The 12,091-nt window shown below is 37.1% G+C and overlaps 1 protein-coding gene across 1 annotated transcript; it reads right to left on the bottom strand.

Annotated features, from left to right (window-relative positions):
- Positions 1-4,733: 4,733 nt before the first annotated feature.
- LOC148954570 (uncharacterized) lies at positions 4,734-11,974 on the bottom strand. The gene is made up of 3 exons (XM_089086610.1): positions 11,782-11,974; positions 9,251-9,397; positions 4,734-4,893 (listed from the first exon to the last, which is right to left on the bottom strand). The coding sequence occupies exons 1-3, from the start codon at positions 11,790-11,792 to the stop codon at positions 4,734-4,736; spliced, it is 318 nt and encodes a 105-aa protein (XP_088942736.1). The 5' UTR covers positions 11,793-11,974.
- Positions 11,975-12,091: the final 117 nt, after the last annotated feature.

Genomic DNA, 12,091 nt, shown 5'->3' with positions numbered 1-12,091 from the left:
TAAACAACTATCGTACCCGTGGCCGAAGCCATGACCAAAAGCCACTGTTTTCTACATTGCGTAAAACTGGTCACTGGCCGTTTAAATAACTGACAAAAAAAAGGCACAAATGAATTGCTGTGACGGGTTGTTCGACACTTTGCGGCACTAGTTGGTTCTTATGGCAGGTGTTGGTGGTGATAGGCGCAGGTGGGGGAAGCAACAAACGGTGTTTCTGGGACGGAAGAAGGGACTGCCCAAAATTGCACATCAACTGCAAGTGCCTATCACGCAATGTTGGCAGTCGTAAGCTACTAAGGGCAGCCTCATAAGAGTTGTATTTCAGGCTTAGTTATCACTTTCACAGCCCGTTTTTGAATGACCTCCAGATCTTCACCTAGGTGGTCAATACTATGAGCCTGAGGGCCCCACACATGACACGCATATTCTAGGATAGGGCGCACATATGTGACGTAAACCGTCTTCAGCTGACTTTGTGAGAAACCCAGTCAGCGCAAGGTAATTAGCGACCGTAGTGCACAACTACCTTTTTTCCCCAGACCGGCGATGTGCGCGCTAAATGAACAGTCGACACTGAAAGTAACCCCGAGAATCACTGAGGTTGGGGCGGTAGGGTACCACGGATCCGGGCATGAGAGGTCACGCTTAAGCGGATTAAACCTCATGACTTTTGTTTCACATTAAGCTGAAAGTCATTAATGCTACACTGCTCGAGAAAGGATTTACTGATCTCACTGCTGAACTGGGGATACACGTCTGACTTTTCAGCAAGATATTTCAGAAGGGAGATATCGTCCACGTATTTGAATCTGTCTTCAAACTCGATGATAATGTAGTTAGTTACCGCTAAAAACAAAAGTGCTGCCTGCTTAGTGCCTTGCGGCGCGCCGCACGTCAGTTCAGCCCACTCAGAGTTTAAGTCACTTAGGAAGAGGGCATAGACACACTGGTAGCGGTTACGCAGAAAGTCAACAACTAAGAACAAAATATGCTTCTTAGCGCCCATCTTTTTGAGGTTATTTGCTGCTGTATAATGGCGGATCAAGTCAAATACCTTACGATAATCGACTAAAAGCAGGTCAACGATGCTACTGCCTTTGTCCAACCACTCGGTAATCAAGTGGTAGAGACCTACTAGATAATGCGTCGTACTACTCCCTTTCAAGCAGCCGTACGGATCAAGGACTGGCTGAACTTGGGCTTGGAGCTCTCTATAAATAAAGGATTCAGTCACTTAGCCATATTAGGCGTAATAGAAATCGGACGAAGCTGGTCACAGGATTTCGGGTCTTTGACTTTGGGTAAGACGCGCACGTAGGCTTTTTCCAAACACTCGGTAATTTGTGCTCCTTGAACGACTGATTGATCACTGATGAGAGTGGTTTTGCTAGAAACATAGAATATTCTCTTAAAAGTTTAACTGGCAATTCTCCTGGATAAGAAGCACAGTTGCTTTTCAACTTTTGAAGTTCTTTGTACACAGTGAACTCGGATACCTCAACGATTGTATCTTCTGAGACGTCAGCAGAGAGGGCTTCAATTTCGGCTTCGGTGAAGGATGGATGAGTAGTACAGATTGAAGTGAAAAAGGCGTTCACATCCTCTGATTTTATCAGCGTTCTGTCATTTTTCTGTATCTTAACGTCACTGGTGGTACGTTTACGGGTAAGACACTTGACTTCAGAGTGCCACTTGCGGGGCTCACCTTGAAGGAGAGGCGAGACTTTGTCATGAACGTATGCTTTCTGCGCTGCTCGTAACAGTTTAACAATGCAGTTACGAAGTTTGTTTGCTTAAACAATATCACCACTCCGATGCAACTGGCAGCGAGTTAAGATAAGCATCCTGAGATCTGGTGTTACCCAAGGTCTGTCAGTGTCACTAACAGTTATTTTTTTCTCAGGGAAATGTTCATGATATTTAAATAACAGCAAAGAGTTGAAAGTATCAACTTTGTGGTCGATATCTGTCAAAGAGTAAATCTCGTCAAAGTCAAACGTCCAAATCCACTGTCCGAAGGAACGAATTGCCTCTTTAGTCATAGGTCGAGTGGCAATTTTTACGGTACGTGGTGCTGGAAGGCCAACTTTGGCCTTCCAAAGAAGTATGTTATGGTCAGAGTTACGCAACGGACCGAGAGAGCAGGGTACTTCGTAAAAATCGGGAATGTTTGTGAAAATAAGGTCTAATATACTACCACTGACGTGCGTAAGGATTTTGAAAACTTGCTTGAGGTCAAGTATGCTGGAGACCCATGCCTTATTAGTCTGATTGAAATCGCCAGCGATTACAAAAGCAGGCGCTGCGTGTTTGCGGCGTAGGTCATCAGTACAGTTTTGGATATACTGGATCAGTTCTTTCCTGTTCTTTGCACTCTCGGGGTAGTAAACTGCGGCTACAACCAAGCACGAATATCGCGTTGATAGGCACTTTGGTTTGCATTCGACCCACATTACTTCATGGAAAATTATCAGAGCAGGATATCTGCATCACCTCAGGAACAGGGGATCGGGTTGAAAATTTCAAGAGATGTTGGGGGGTCCAAGTGGACCTCAATTTTTGACCTAGGTGGGGGGGGGGGCAGAGGTACATAAAATAAACCTGCATACAAGTTCTCAAACTGGCATTTCTGAAGCATCTCTGGAATGACTTATGGGAACTGAGCTAAAACTTTGGAAGGGTTTGGGGAAGAGGAGGGCTCAAGGGTACTTCAAATTTTATGTTTAGAAATAGGGGATGACTGGATCGACAAATACGAGTCTCCAATCCGCACAAGTTTTGGAAATACTAACGCACCTGAACATTTGAATCTATTCACGAAGAAAGAGTCAGGTAAATTAAAATGCCGCGTATTTACCAAGGCTTTCAAAATAGCACATTTATAAAATCTCAGGAGACCGAGGGGGTCAGACTAAAAATTTCAGAGAAAAATTTTGAGGAGGGTAAGGGGGAATAGCAGTGTATATAGACAGTCAAGGAAACGTTAATGAGGATAAAAGTTACGGGAAAAGAACACTGTATTGATTTGTGACGCTCAGAATAGATTCAAATCTAATTTATCTTGGATAAGCTAGCAAATTACTGGATATATATAATACACCAGACAAACCCAAGATTAAGAGAACATTTTTAAGATAAAGGGGCTGTATCAATCCGTGAATGCCAAAAATGGGCTAATAATTATTTTATTCGTATCTGCGTGAAGCTTTCAAGGTAAACATACTGGACAAAAGGACTTTAGCAAAAACAATAGATTTTGAAGATAATGTGGATTTAAAGATTATTATCGTGAAAAATTTGGATTTTATATACTGATCAGCTTAAAAATTTCAGGCTACGTAGACGCCTTAATAAAAATTTCCGGACTAAGGGAACCTCAATTAAGACTAAAAACTAAGTAAACAAATCTAGCAGCATTGATCTTCATAGTTAATATACTTTTTTGAATATAACAAAACAGAGGTTATTGAATAAAAAACCTTGGTATGCATTTGTTTCAAATAAACACATAGTTATAATAAAATTTAACATAAAGTGATTCTATAATAAAATGGCGGATTAATAAACGGTTATATTCAAGGGTGTCCATATGATCGGCGTCAAAATGGCTTCAGCCACTAAACAGGGGAGAACTGGCACCACTCTAATTTATAAAGCTTGATTAGACTCGTGGCATTATTTTTTATTTTGATGTTGTTGTTGGCGTTGTGAGAAATTAATAAATAATCGAAAAACAAGTCACTTTAAGTAAAGCGTAAAGGACGCCTTGTACTGTAGGGGACTCCTGTTTGTGGCAATGGCTGTTCGCTTTAAGATTGACTTGATTATTCATTTTAATTTCTTTTCCTTTTAGGATTCATTCATTCTCTTATAGCAGTATCGGTTATTTTTATGTTCGATGTGATAATTCATTTTAATATCTGTTCGTTTTGGGGTTTCCTTTATTCACTGATAGTAATTTCTGTTCTTTTTAAAGCTTTTTCAATGTTTTGTTTTTCGAGTCGTCTAGGGCTTTAACAGGACTCTAGTTTACACTGAAAGATTTTTATTTTAAACATTTTTTAGATTAATTTAATCCACTATACCTTTTGGAATCAAAATTATTTCACAGTTGACATTCGATGTAAGCTTTTCTTACTCAAATATACCTTAGTTTGAAAGTTTGACTCCACAACGCTACACATTTTGAACACAGCGTGTGCGAAAATATTTGATATAGATATTTTAGCGTACCAAATCTCACATAATATGCTCAATAGTGCTTTTGAATAGTTTCTTTTTTTCATGGAGTGATTATACGTAACACATTAAATACGGTTGATAAAAACAATGTTGGCTTTCATTTGACAACATGAAATCCAACAAACTGTCAAACTGTTGGAAATTTTTAATTTTGGTTGAATGTTAAAGAGACTATTAACAAAAACACTATTATTTACCCTAATAGAAGGAGAACGAATTGTCTCGTGTCCCATAATTTAGTGCGTCTAAACCTTTTTTATCATACCCCCAAAAAATGGATGTATGTCTGTATGTACGCCTCATGAGTTATATCTCGTGAGGGCTTCTGCCATCGCAGGATTGATGCGTGGATGAAGGTACAAAAGTGAAACTCTTGGACCTGTTGAATGTATTGTTCATACGCTACACCTTTTAAAACTCTGGAACAAAACGCCATATTTTTCCAGCCTTTTAGAGTTAAAATCTGAGAACTATGTATATCACAGTATAGCTTACATATCATCATTCTGCTGAGACTGGACAACTTTCTGTTCTTGAAGCATTTGAATAATACCATTGACCTCAGATAGTTTAATCTTTTCTTCACATATAATTCTTTCCATAGTATGCAGGGATTTGTATATATAATCCGTATCTGGAAGCTTCAAAGGCCTGTAAAAAAGTAACACATTGTAAATCAACTTTTAGACTCTCCTCGTAGTCATAGAGCTCCGACGGTGTGATTAAAGTTAATAAAGGGGATGATAGTTTTCATGAACTGTATGCCAAAAGGTTTTGAGTGTGCTCAGACAAGAAACTCAACATACAGACTTTACAGCATTTTTTTGCCATAAAATAAAAAAAAACACCTTTTCAGGAGAACAAAAATTAGAAAAGTAGGAAATTCAGTCTTCTTTCGGATCAGTGTACAAATTCGACAGATTTTGGTCAGTCAAGCAATGTTTATGTTTCCACATTTCTCGTGTTCAAAATTTCTGCCTCATATCTTACTTACTATTGGTTGGTGTTGCCGGGTTTATAGAAAGACTGTCTTCCTTCTGAGCACCACAAAATACTCCCAAAAGTTCACAGGAACAACTTATCAGCAATGCAAATAACTTTATAAACTTTACTGATGCCGTGTGACGGCCGATAAAAGCTGCCTTAAAAAAAAAAAATTGGGGAAATCTAATTTTTTAAATGAGCATTTAACGAATCTACAGGATCTACTACAGACAATTCTTTCAGTATAGTGATTTTAGAGGAACTTTAAATAAACATATAATACTAGTAAGGGATTTTCCACGTAGCATAAATTTTCAAAAAAATAGAAAGGCCTTTAGAGCTTACCAGCATTTTCGAACTTGTTTTGCTGATTAGCAGAACGAAATACATTTTCACTGACAACTGGGACAGAGCCCTTTTGCCTGCACTGTTTAATATGGCTCATTCCTTTAACATTATGACCAGGAATGCGCAATTGAAATTTGATTGAGTCCGGTTATTTTAGCAATCAAACTTACCGATTTTTAATCAACTACAATTCAAGCAACCGTGGGCCTTCAAGTAGTTACAATTCAGTTACAACTAAAATCTCCAGGATATTAAAAACGAATGAGCCAAAACGATAAAAATCAGCGCCTCGCATTAAAAATGTCGGTGAGGCGTTAATACTATCAGACAGTTCGTGGTAATGAACTGTAAGTAAGGAGCGACCGGGCTTAATAGTCACCGAAACTCTAAAAAACAGAATTTTAATACCAAGAGATATGTCAAAACAATCTTCTTATTATGCTGATTTCATATATATAAGCTTCATTTAGTTTATCCTTACCCATTAAAGGCTATGAGCCTGAGAAAATTTGCCTGATTTTCGAAAAAAGGGGGGGAAACACCCCCTAAAAGTCATAGAATCTTAATGAAAATCACGCCATCAGATCAGCGTATCAGAAAACCTTATTGTAGAGGTTTCAGGCTCCTATCTGCAAAAATATGGAATTTTGAATTTTTTCGACAGAAGAAAGATCAGGCGTGTTTATTTGTTATTTTTTTTTCCAGAGGCAATCGTATTGACCCAGTGGCCCTATAATATCGTGCGAGGAATCATTCGAACGGAAATTAAAAGTGCTAGTACCCTTTTTAAGATACCAAAAAGATTGGAAGGCAACTAGGCCCCCTCACCCACCACTTATTTTCTCAAAATCGTCCGATCAAAATTCCCCCCCCCCCCCCAAAGCGTCAGGGGAAAGGTCTTTCAGTTATAAAATTTGCCAATTGTTTATGCATAGTTCTTGTTATTGGGAAGTATTTATACATTTTCGGTGAGTGGGGGGGATTTTCTACTGGGGGTTTTCCCACAGGGGAATTTTACATGAGGAGGGAAGATTCCAGGGGGGAAATTGTCAGGGAAAATTATACACTGGGGGAATTTGTCAGAATACCTGTACAAAATTCTTTTTATATATCTTGCTTTCTTTTTTCCGTCTCAATCTTACGCGTGGACTTGTTATGGGTAATTGTACGGGATAAATTTTCACAGGGATTGAATTGTCTACAGGATATTTGCATGGGAAGTGGAAATTTCACCATGGAAGTGGGGCCAGATTTCCTGGTATTATTTAAAAACGATCAAAAATTAAATAAAAAAACTAGTTTTTTCATTGAAAGTAAGGAGCACCATTAAAACTTAAAACGAACAGAAATTATTACGTATATGAAGAATATTACCCCCTCCCCAACACCTCGCTGTTTACGCTAAAGTTTGAATTTTTTCCAAATTCCTAAGAAGCGACTTCCAAAACACAAGTGTCGTTTAATTAGAACAATAGGAAGCTTTTTTAAAAGTACTGAAAAACTTTAGCGTAAGGAGCAAGGTGTTGAGGAGGGGGCAATCCCCTTCATATACGAAATGATTTCTGTTCGTTTTAAGTTTTAATGTTGCTCATTACTTTAAGTTGCAAAAACTTGTTTTTTTATTTAATACGTTAAGGAGCCAACACCTTCCTGGAATACTGAGCATAGGCCATCACGCGGAAGTGCGCACCTTCACAATCGTGTCCATCTTCCCGAAATCTCAGTAATTTTATGATCTTTTTTTAATTTATTATACTACTAGTTAATTTGCTTACTTTTTTTTCGAGTAAGAGCCCCACCCTCCCTAAAATAAATTTATGTGTAAGCACCGGAAAGCCCTGTCAACACCAAGCGATAAGGTAGGGACGTTCGAGTAATCCCTTGCTGTTAAAGCACCGGACAGCACTGTCAACACCAACCGATAAGGTAGGGACGTTCAAGTAATCCCCTGCTATTAAAGTCAAAACAAGAAGTTCTTTCCGTCATCGCAAGAGTAAACTCGTGACTTTATATTCTCGAGTGCAAATCCCTTCAGACACAATGAGGCAACAGTGCAGACGCAACAAGAATTTGTGTCAGTATATTCTAAGACTGCGATTACTTGATACAGGCAAGGTAAGCAAAGGTACAGCAAATGTTTTTCAGTAGTTTCGGCATCCCCTGCTGCTCAGACTTTGTGATTCTTGTAGAATAAAATGTTTATCCTCTGCTTCGTTTAGTTGAATGCAAGAGGGCTGCCAGTCCCCCTTAGCTCCATCTTTAAATGTGTAGTGGCATTGGTGCTTTACTGAAAACAATACACATTTTCAACAATTTTCTTTTATTCGAGCGCTGGGTAAACTAATGTACCTGACTAGAATGTTGTTAAGTTACCACCCCATTACCGTTTCGTGTTTCCTAAGTAAAGTTTTGAGCATATTTTATTCCCGGATAAGGATAATCCCACTTCGAGTTAGTTTGGTTTTAGACATGAGGTGGGTAGGGCGTAAGGTAACATAGCCAGTATGTGTACAATCAGCCAACTATTGAAACGTGCGGTTTCTAACAATGGTCTGCTTTTCTGAACGATGTAATGATATATCTGGTGACTTTGATAATGTAGCACACTCCCAAATTTTAGTTTCTTTTTTCAATTCCAATATTACTGAGTCTATAACAGCTGTATTAAGATACAGTTACCAAAACTCCATTATAACGATTAAATATCCGAATTATCCGAACTGAACCATAAACACGCACAAAAGATGTTCAGTCAATGTGATGTGCTTTTTTTAATTTATCTTAAAGGGGGTTCTCCCTTATGTTCTCCAGTCTCTTCAAGATTTGGTTATTTTTCGAGACATTTGAACAAACTACACAGATTATGTTGATGAAACCAGACGAGTAAAAATTATGCCAGTTAGTCGTAGAATTGACTCAAGTTAGTCTTAGTGCAAATATGTCTAGTGTGAATAAATTGTTTACATGTCAATACATCCAGTGTGAACCTAGTTGAATGAAATCATCTGCTCTGCTTTTTGAGTCCCTTACTCGTTTTCCAGGTGAAAAGTTAAAGTGATACTGGACAAATTTTTGGAAATTGTTTTTGATAGACGATATTTAATATAAACCGTTAAGATATAAATAGTCTACTTTTAACACTGTTTTGAACTTTGATTAACGAAATCCACAGAGCCTTTATTAGAGTATTGCTGACGACACTGTTTATACCCTAAGTATAAGTGTGTCTTCTATAAAAGACTATATCTTAAGACATAAACGAAACATTTGTATAGTAAAATATTGATATTGTAGGGGATCTGTAGGTTTTAATGACATACTTATAATACTAATGACATACTGATCTTCTCTGACTCATTGTTGAAAACACTATACCAATGATTTGAGTAGGACTTTAGGTCGTATTGTTTTTTTTTTTACTTAAGAAAGAACCCAGGTGAAAAGTTAAAGTGGCATGGTATTTTTTTTCTGAAATAGCCTTTCTATGATTTACTTTAATATAACGAGTAAAACAACACCGAATTTAAGGATGCATAATAAATCCATAAACTTTGTATTTTTATGGACAAATTTCATATGTTTTCTTGCATGTGTGTGGGGGGGGGGAGGAGGGGTTCATCCGACTACTTTTGAAGGATTTACCCCTCAAGCAACGTAAATAGAAAAACTGACTTACGCGGAAGTTCCATCAAAACAAAGAGTATCCATTGTTCTTTGAACTTGATCAATGCCAGAAGTCAAGTATTTATGAAGGTCAGTGACCCTTTTTAATATTCGTCTGCTAGCAGGATCTAAGCCTCGAAGTTGCAATAGCCGCATTTGCCTAAAAAAATTACAAATTAGGAAAATAATTACAAATTTACAATATTTGGCAACATGTAAAGGGCTAAGCCCAACGGTAACTTAAGGCGTGACAGAAATGCAGCAATATATTCAAATAATAAATGAGTCATTGTTGAAGTCAATGAGTCATCATTGAATAAAAATAAATTTGTTCACTATATGAAGTAGCTTATACTTTTTTTTTATAAATAAATAATGGTTATGATTTGCTTATTGTCGGTCTTATGCACGCAAGTAACAAAATAAATCATTAAAGAGTCTCATTAGAATAATTGTTTATCAATTGAAGTAATTTTTTGGCAGTATGGTAAGGTACTTCTTTTTTTTTATTAAATAACAGTTATTATTTGCTTATGGCGTGTCTCGTTTAACATATTTCTAAACAACTGAATTTGGTATTTCTAAGAATACTAAACAACTCAAACCAATAATTTCTGTCTTAATTTTTTTAAATCTTTGTAAATACTTGAACTTTTGTATAGCAATCGGCTAGAAACATAGCAATTTCCTGCGAATGCCCTTAAGTTCAAAAATTAGTGCTGATATTCAAATATTTCCCGGGATAGTATTTAAAAATCATCCAGTCTCTTCAGAACATATTGTCGTTGTTGATATAGATATGTTTGTTTCACACAAGCACATGGTTTATCCTCCCCCCCCCTGATCTTAAATATGGTCTCTACCTTGGTCGTGGTGTGGTGATCAGCTTTTTGTGATCTTGTTTCTACGCAAGTCCGATACTAGGAAACTAATTGATAGGTATGTGAAACAAAAGCTACACATCGACTAGTCACCGTGCAGAACGACCTCTTAGGAATAACTATCTGAAAGATGCAGTTTCAACCGTCTTACCCAAACTAAAAAGATGATAGATACGCCAAGATTAGCAAATGACTCCGAACAATTTCGGCATGATTTGCCTGAAATCTCGTCATAAGAGTATATGAAAGTGAATATCATCGCAATCTATACCATACAGAGCTGCGTATCGCGTATCAAAGAGATAAATTTCAATATATAATGTTGGTACATAATGTTTTCTGATAAAGTATTATTAATTCATTCCATGATGATATTTTTTCGAAGGGACTTTTTCCGATAGCATCTTTTTTTTATTCCACATATTTCCAACAAATATTAGAAATCCACACTTTAAATTTTTATACAGGTTTGATTTTCTAGAAATTTAATCGAGCCTAGAGATTTAATTTTTTATTAGAAGATTTCTGGCAAATGAGAGAAAACTTACGCCCTGGGAGCTAGTAGTCAAGGATAACGCCTTTTCTAGTATAAAAAAAGGCAGCATAAGTTTTGCCCACATTCAGCTGGATAAAAAACTTACACATCATTTATTTTTTCCTTATTTTAGAATCTAGATACCCCTTCTTTTTCTCACCATTCATTGCGTACGAGCTATTTTATTAGATTTTGGACTTATAAATTGTAATCTCAATTTACTAAATTCTTTTAATCTTTGCATTGATTTTTTATTTATTATTTAACGAAAGAAGCAAATTTGACTCTACTAGAGCTTGTGGCATACTTTTGAAAGTAAATATTATTTGAGATTTTATGATTTAAAAGCCAAACTCGGATTTGTGAAGAAAGATGAAAGTCTTTGCAAGATATTGAATTATCCCCCCTCTTTTTTTATCCTTTAAGTTTAGAACAATAAAAAACATAGAGCACCAAAGATTCCTGTCCGATTTTATCTTGAAGCCCTACAAACGCAAAATAAGCCAGGGAATAAGACAAGAAACGGGACTGAGGCTGCAACAGCAGGAATTGAGCTCTTGAGAGGGAAAGAATAAGTAATCTTCCAATCCTTGGAGGGCGAGGTTTAACAAGTTGGCTGTAATATCTTCAAAAGAATAAAAATAACGATGCCTTAAAAAGATAGGGAAGTGGATAGCTCTCGGTAGAAGGACAATTTTACATTTTAAAGGAGGCTTGCCAGTGAGAGTTTAGGTAGAGCAATTCTTGTAGTCTGATGCTTGTTGGGGGAGGAGACAGTCATGATTTAGGCTATCCTGGATAAATTTGAGTGCACTTACTTGAAGAGTATTGACAACTTGTAAGAGTCGAATCTGGGGCTATCGTTCGAAAAAAAAACCATCAACCCCATCAAGCGTTTGGGGTGTCTTTATGGTTTTTTAAAACTTTCAAATGGTTTTATTTATTATACGGGTCAGACGCTTAATACAACACTAATTTTGCGAGCTATATTGATTAGACTTTTTTGCTTCATTAATACACAGGACAATTATCAAGAGACGCTAAATGTTAGGTGTCGTTGGTGTTATTCTTTTTTTCGCACCAGGGCCAGTTTCATTCTTGTAAGTTAGCCTTACTCATTGGACTTACCTAGGATCCATTCGTTTATCCACTTTGTTCTTACATTCTTCAGCCGAGGACAAAGTTTCAGAAGTGCTACTTCTCAGTGAACTAATCTCAGCCCTATGTGAATCTAAAGTAAGCTGCAGCTCCCTGTTGAACGAATCTGCTTCATGAATACTCTGATTTAGAAGGCGCTTATCATCTTCAGAGCCAACCTGTAAATAAATGAAAGTCAATTAACATAGCTGAAATCCAAACGTTCCAAATTTAGGGACAGGCTAGAAGGATTACCAAAGTGGGGTTTTCGCTACCCACAACTTGAATTTAGAAAAATGTA

Source organism: Artemia sp. Qi Xiang Cuo, chromosome 3, assembly GCF_049724085.1.
Source record: "Artemia sp. Qi Xiang Cuo chromosome 3, ASM4972408v1, whole genome shotgun sequence".
Taxonomy (NCBI): Eukaryota; Metazoa; Arthropoda; class Branchiopoda; order Anostraca; family Artemiidae; genus Artemia; species Artemia sp. Qi Xiang Cuo.
Note: the sequence above shows the minus strand (reverse complement) of the source record. Positions and strands in the feature narration are given on the sequence as shown.

Coding starts and splice junctions, on each gene's coding strand:
- LOC148954570 (XM_089086610.1), bottom strand. Junction 4,894..9,250: donor TGTTTTGATGGAACTTCCGC/GTAAGTCAGTTT, acceptor ACTTTTTTACAG/GCCTTTGAAGCTTCCAGATA.